A 6,750-nucleotide genomic window follows, 5' to 3' on the forward strand; every position below is an offset into this window, starting at 1 on the left:
GGGTCTTAAGCTACAAAGTAAGAGCTGTAGAAGCTTGAAGCAGCTTAGGTTTGGGGAGAACAGGCGGTGAGACGAAAGGAGGGAGGAAGGCAGTCCAGTGCTTCTGCAGCTCTGACTTTGGTATCTATGGCATGCTTTACTCTCTCTTCCTCAGCCTGAGGGAAAAAAATGGCAGAGTTACAGGCTGGTCTTCAAAACCTGAGATTTTTTGAGGGCATGGCATCTCGGTCAGGGTCTCCGGAAGCAGAGATGGGTCAGAGATTTTTGGACAAGGGTCTTTGAGGGAGCGCTCTTCAAGAGAATGGGAGTGACAGGAAAGGGCAGGGGAAACAGTTCAGCACGGAGGTGGTCTCCGGTGGAGACTAGCTGCACCTGCAACAAACATTGGTCTCTCCAGGCCAGGGGCGCAGGTGTGTGTGCGCTCAAGCACGCACAGCTTTTGTGTTCCTATCAGTCAGTCTTTGGCTGAAGGCTGTGGGGAAACGGTGGCTGGGGATCATAAGCTCACAGAAAGGTGGTGCCATTGAGAGCCAGGTCAATACTGAAAAAACAAGGCTGAGGTGTTTTACATTCCCTGGTAAAAGAGCATCTAAGTGACCACATATAGTGGCCACCATAAAAACAACCACTGCAGGGGGTATCTGTGATCACTGCCTTTTTCACCATTGATCCCAAGGTAGAGGAAGGACCCTGTGATTGGCATGAGGTGAGCTGGTGGGGTGACAGGGCAGGGATGAGAACAGCAGGAAGAGGAGGTGATTATAAGTTGTAAAGCCTGTACTCAGATGGAAGAATGGCAAAACGTGAGTGTGAACGAACTTGTTACATGAAAAGGGGGAAGCAGAAGGGAAGTGATACAGAAGCACCTTAGTGCTGCACTTAAAGATAGTGGCAGGCAGGGAGCCTGGGCAGGCACAGGAGAGGTGGGGAGTGGGTGGTGAACCCTGCTGGTTGAGCAGCAGGACTTTTAGTTCTACTTGCACAAAAATAGCTAGAAAAAGTTGTTTATTTGTGTACACCTGCTTAAGGTTTTTTGTGGGAAGGGAAGGCCTGATGTCTACCCTTTCAAAGCAGTCTCAGCATTAATCAGCCTTTAAAATGACTCCCATCTACCACTCTCTGCATAAAGTGAAAAAGGCACATGAAAAGGATTTAGACTTGGTAATATATAATGCTTTTCTAATCTGTTCAGGGGATTAGCAGGAAAAGTAAATCTTCTCAGACATAAATGTCTGAATTCTTTAGGATTATTTGTTGCACTTCTTAATTAGGAAATCCAATTATTGTGTGTGTGTGTGTGTGTAATCATCATTGCACAATTTAAGTTGTAGGAAAAAACAATTACATAGTATTTTACCTGTAACATATGAAACCCCAAATAAAAGCAATATTCCCAGAGGAAAGCCAGCTTGCTTCATTGAATAAGGCAATCCTGGAAAAATATAAAATGCCCCACCCATCATATTAATAAAGCATATAGAGATATAGAAGCTTCCCCCAATTCCTATATATAACAGGCTAAGTAAGTTGACATTTATAGGACATGGTTGTAAACAGTGCATATTACTACTCAAATTAAATGTTAGCATATTAATACTATTTCAGAATAGAATGCAAGCTAAGGACACGTCAAGAGAGCAAGTTTATGAGATGATGGAATAAGAATAAGAAAGCAGCAAATGAAAAACAGATGCCAATTCACTTCAGGGTGAGGAGGGAATATGACCTTGAATATATGGAAAATAATGACATAAAGCTTTCCTTACACACTAGCTGGGAAAGCAGAGAGGGTAATAAGAGCACAAAAGGATTATGGGATATGAAAAAAGACTGACTCCAGAATCCAGTGGGTAACCAGGAGAGAAAATGAGAAGGCAAAATATTTTTCATTATTTATTAATTTTTAATTTTTTTTACTATTTATGTATTTTTTAAAAAATTTATTTATTCATTTGAGAGAGAGAGAGCAAGAACAGGAGCAGGGGGAGGATCAGAGGAAGAGGGAGAAGCAGACTCCACACTGAGCAGGGTGCCCTACCTTGGGCTCGATCCGAGGACCCTGGGACCATGATCTCAGCCAAAAGCAGATGCTTAACCGACTGAGCCACCCGGGCACACCAAAAGTGTTTTTTATAAAGCTGAAGTGGTATATAAAAGTATTTCTTATGAATTTTTTTGGAAATGGTCAATTTTAGATTATGGGCAATAAAATACTTAAGATAAAACATATTTAAAATATATCCACCCAGAGTTTTTATTCTCTGGAAAATTTTCCCTTAAAATATCTGCTGAACATAATTAAGAGCTATTTTTTAATGTTGCTGACATGAATCAACTTCAAGTGTTCACTTCAGGAATTAACTCTGGAATTCTGCCAAGTAGAGCTGTCCACATCTCCCTAGTTCATGGAGGTAGAGTTTCAAACAAATCTTTGCCCCTACTTGATTACTTTGCCTCACATACCTCTATTTTATGTGCCATTAAAAAGAACTGTCTATATATGGAAACAAGTAACATAAAGAAACACATCAGCTTGTAAAAGATGAAAAAAGTAACTCAATTCAGATAAATGTTCAATGATGACTGTAACTAAAATGTCAAAACTTTACAGGAAAAAGTATTCTCAATGCATATTGCAGGATTTTGTTTTGTCCTTGCTTTTTCTTAAATTGGATGTTTTCAAATAAAAAAAAGAATAATTAGGGGTGCCTGGGTGGCTCAGGTCATGATCCAGGGGGCCTGGGATGGAGCCCTGCATCAGGTTCCCTGCTCAGCAGGGAGCCTTCTTCTCCCACTCCCTCTGCTGCTCCCCCTGCTTGTGCTCTCTCTCTCTCAAATAAATAAATAAAATCTTAAAAAAAAAAGAATAATCAGCACTGAAAAAGTAATTGCCTTAATTACTATAATGCAACACACTTTATTTTGTCAGAATTTTCCCCTTGGTTCAAACTGGGAAAATACGAGCTGCTCATTTCTTTCAATTCTGATTATTTGGCTCCTTTGTTAAAAAAATCTATGCATTTTCATTCAACCAATATCTACTTATTGATTGAATGATACTTAAAATTAATATATCATAATAAGTTTGTACTTTAAAATTAAAACTGGATAGATAGGTAAGGAAATACTGTATGATTTAATTTTTCACAAGATTGTTGTTTTCACATTAAACTCATGTACCTTCCATATTACCAACTATCTGGAGATTTACACTCTAGAAGGTCATAGAAAGGTGGTTTAAATAATGGTGGAACCTTCAGGAAGGGGGAAAAAGTGTATTAGGCAGCATTATCAATTGACCATATAGCCTATAAAAATAAATTGAGCATATCCCATATGCAGATCCACCTTAGACTACCACATATGGGGGATGCTCTCAAATGAAGAAAAAGTCTGAATCACGACCCCAGCTTCAGCATAAAAGACACTGTTGTGATGCACATAGTTACATTGGGAAAAAAGGATGGTTTTTATGGAAAAATTTACCAATTCTATTATTTAAGATTTTTTCCTTAAAAATAATCAATACAAGCAACATGGTAAGAGTTTTAAATTTTGTCTTTTCACTTAAAATTTAAAACAAAACAAAACAACACTTACCTATTATACCAGATCCTATAATGGAGTTGACAACATTAAAAACAGCTGTGAACTGACGGTAAGTTTTCCCTTTGTGCTTATGTTCAGAAACGAGGGTTTCTCTGTCATCTAGATTGCTCTGTTTTAATATATAAAATGGCAATTAAGTATTCACTAGGTCAAAAAATTAGAAAAGTGTTAGACAAATACGCAACGCAGGACACCAACACGACATTAGTAGTAATAATTAGTAATGTCAGTAACTGTAAGAAAATAATGATTAGTATAATACAATAAAGAGTAACAATAACAGGTAATTCAACAGAGCATTGTAAACAAACTCCATTCTAAAATGTCCCAATTACAGCTGCGCCAAGTTCAAGGACTGCTGCATGGAATCCCAGAATACAGGATCTGTTAGGGAGCCAATGATGCGATTTTGTGAGATTAAAGGGGTTATATTGAAAAGTGCCTGCCAAGAAAAAAAAAAGTCAGATGGAGGCAAAACTTTTTCTCCTGGAGAACTTTCCGCGGTGCTAAACCAAGACCCCAGGTGAAGTTAGCTGCTCTCTATTGCAGGGTGAATGAAACTGGAAAGGACCTGGCTGCAGAAGCTGCCCCACGTCCCAGCTTTACCTGCGGCGGGATGACGGGCCCCTGTGCCTGGTAGCCCATGGCTGCTACAGAGTCCTCAGTACGTGGAAGGCTCGAGCGCCTCGATAGCCCACTCAAGCCTGCCCAGCCTCCTCGGCGACCTCCTACAGCTGGAGTCTGCGCGCGGCGGGAGAGGGGAGCGAGCGGTCCCGCGGTTGCCCCTGGCCCCACCTCCTCAGCTCCCCCCGCCCCCGCCCCGGGGCGCGGGTTGCAGCCCAGAGCTCACTTGGCTGCCGCAGCCCGGAGCTCTTCCCTACGGGAGCTTGCCCAGCCAATGCACCCTCCTTCTACCGCAGGATGCTACAGGATGTTTCTGATCTGGGCAGCCCTCTCTCCCTGTACCCTCCTTTTTCACCCCACCTCGGGTTGGAAAGCACAGTGTGTTCCGCCCTACACTGCCCTGCCCAGATTGTAAAAAGAGTTACGATGCCTTCATTTTAGTCCATTCCAAAGTTAGCTGCTCTTTGGCTGGAGTCTGATGCCCAGGTAAGAACGCAGTAGCACCGCTGCTCCCATGGAGCATGGTTTCTATTACCACCTCCTCCCATTCCCTACACAACTTCTGTGTCAGAGATGCTAGATGAAAATATGGGACTTTTATTTTAAATGGAAAACAACCAACCAAACAAAAAACTTTTCTAGAGTTTTAGCAAAGTTGAATACTGAGCATGCTTTGGTTAAATGTTTCCTAATGACTTTTCAGAAAAGCAGACTTAAAGAGTGGAAAAGGAGATGGATTGATGATGGATTCAGGTAGTGAATCTTAAAAGCAGGGAGGAGGGAAGTGTAAGGGGGATGGGAAAGGGAAGGCACTTAGAATAGCTGAAGTAGAAAGAATCTTCAATGATCACCTATACACCCTTCTTATATTACAGATGAAGAAACTGGCCCAGGGAGTATTCAATCACAAAGAGAATACATAGAGAAACGTTTCAAGGACAGTAAGAGTGGTGATATAATACCGTACTTATCAAATACTTACTAAAGAAGTTCTTTTAAATTATGAAACATTTAAAAATATGAGAAAAGCTAAAGAGAAGTATAAAATAAGCTCTATATCAAATTAACAAATGTTAACATTTTTAAAAAAGATTTTATTTATTTCAGAGAGAGAGAGAACACGAGCGGGGTGGGGGAGGGGCAGAGGGAGAGGGAGAAGCAGACTTCCCGTCGAGCAGGGAGCCTCCTCCAGCCTCCATCGGAACCCTGGGATCATGACCTGAGCCCAAGGCAGATGCCTAACCGTCTGAGTCACCCAGGTGCCCCCACAGATGTTAACATGTGATTTTATTTATTTATTTATTTGAGAGAGAGAGTGAGAGAGCGAGAGAGAGCTTGAGCAAGGGGAGGGAGAGGGACAGAATCTCCAGCAGACTCTGTGTTGAGCAGAGAACCCTTCCTGGGGTTGGATCCCAGGAGCCCCGAGATCATGACCTGATCCGAAATCAAGATCAGAGGCTCAACTGACTGAGCCACCCAGATGCCCCAACAAATGTTAACATTTTGTCACATTTTCTTCTACTGCAAAAATAAACTTTTAATATTGCAGTGGAAACCCCTTTGTCCATCCCCATTCCTTTCTCTTCACCCTGAAGTCATCTAATTCATGAAGTTGGTGTATATCTTTTCTATCCATGCTTTATGTTTTAACTCATTCATTTGTAGCCATAAATAATATATGACATTGATGTGTATGTTTTCAAGATATACAAAAGATGGTTCCATATTGTACATGTTATTTTTCCCACTAGCATTAGTGTTTGTTTACCTAATATACAGTTTTCAAGATATATAGATATAAGTAGGTAGAGTTTATTCATTTTATCTCTCACAGTTCAGTTAGCTATCCTCCTACTGAAGGTTGTTAAGGTTCTAATTTTACACCCTCCTGGAACATATTAAATGACAGATTCTCTAGCAGTAAAATTGTTAGGAAATAAATCATGCATATTTAAACTTCACAAAATATTCCCAAATTGCTCTACAGAATGGTAGTATCAATAACACTCCCACCAGCAGAGATGGAATTCCTGTTTTTTTTGCATTGTCTACAACACCAGGACTTCCTTGGTTTTTTGTTTTTTTTTTTTAAGTTTTGTTGTTCTGATGGGTTCTTAAATGGTATATACTTACTGTATAAATTTGTATTGTCCCAATCTATAGTGTGGTTGAGAATCTTTTTATAATATTTGATGAATGTAATTAAATATTTAGGTTGTCCTCTTTGTGAATTTCATTTTATATCCTTTGCCCTTTTGATTTTGGTTGTTAGTCTTTTTCTTATCGATGTGTGAGAGTTACTTATGTATTTGGGGTGCCAATTTATGTCACTTACATATTTTGCACATATTTTCTCCCAGCTTCTTTCTTTTAAAACTATTTGTGGCATTTTTTTAATTATGCAAAATATATACTTTTGATATACTCAAAATTAGTAATCTTAATCCTAATACAAATGCAATAAGAGAGAAAATCCCAGCATTATTTTACTAAAAAATACAGATTCAAAAATTCCAA

At 39.9% G+C, this 6,750-nt stretch overlaps 1 protein-coding gene across 2 annotated transcripts in view; it reads right to left on the reverse strand.

Moving 5' to 3' along the window:
* Positions 1–4,254, reverse strand: part of SLC38A11 (solute carrier family 38 member 11) — a 52,644-nt gene extending 48,390 nt beyond the window's left edge. Inside the window, exons 1-3 of one of the 2 annotated variants that reach the window (XM_021703194.1) lie at positions 4,216–4,254; positions 3,601–3,718; positions 1,358–1,432 (exon numbers count right to left, since the gene is read on the reverse strand). In XM_021703194.1, the coding sequence (XP_021558869.1) occupies positions 1,358–1,432; positions 3,601–3,718; positions 4,216–4,254 (232 nt within the window). Of the gene's footprint in view, positions 1–1,357; positions 1,433–3,600; positions 3,719–4,215 lie in introns of those variants that run through there. The other variant, XM_021703195.1, reaches the window with a different exon arrangement.
* Between the last annotated feature and the right edge of the window lie 2,496 nt (positions 4,255–6,750).

This window comes from Neomonachus schauinslandi, chromosome 3 (assembly GCF_002201575.2).
Source record: "Neomonachus schauinslandi chromosome 3, ASM220157v2, whole genome shotgun sequence".
Taxonomy (NCBI): Eukaryota; Metazoa; Chordata; class Mammalia; order Carnivora; family Phocidae; genus Neomonachus; species Neomonachus schauinslandi.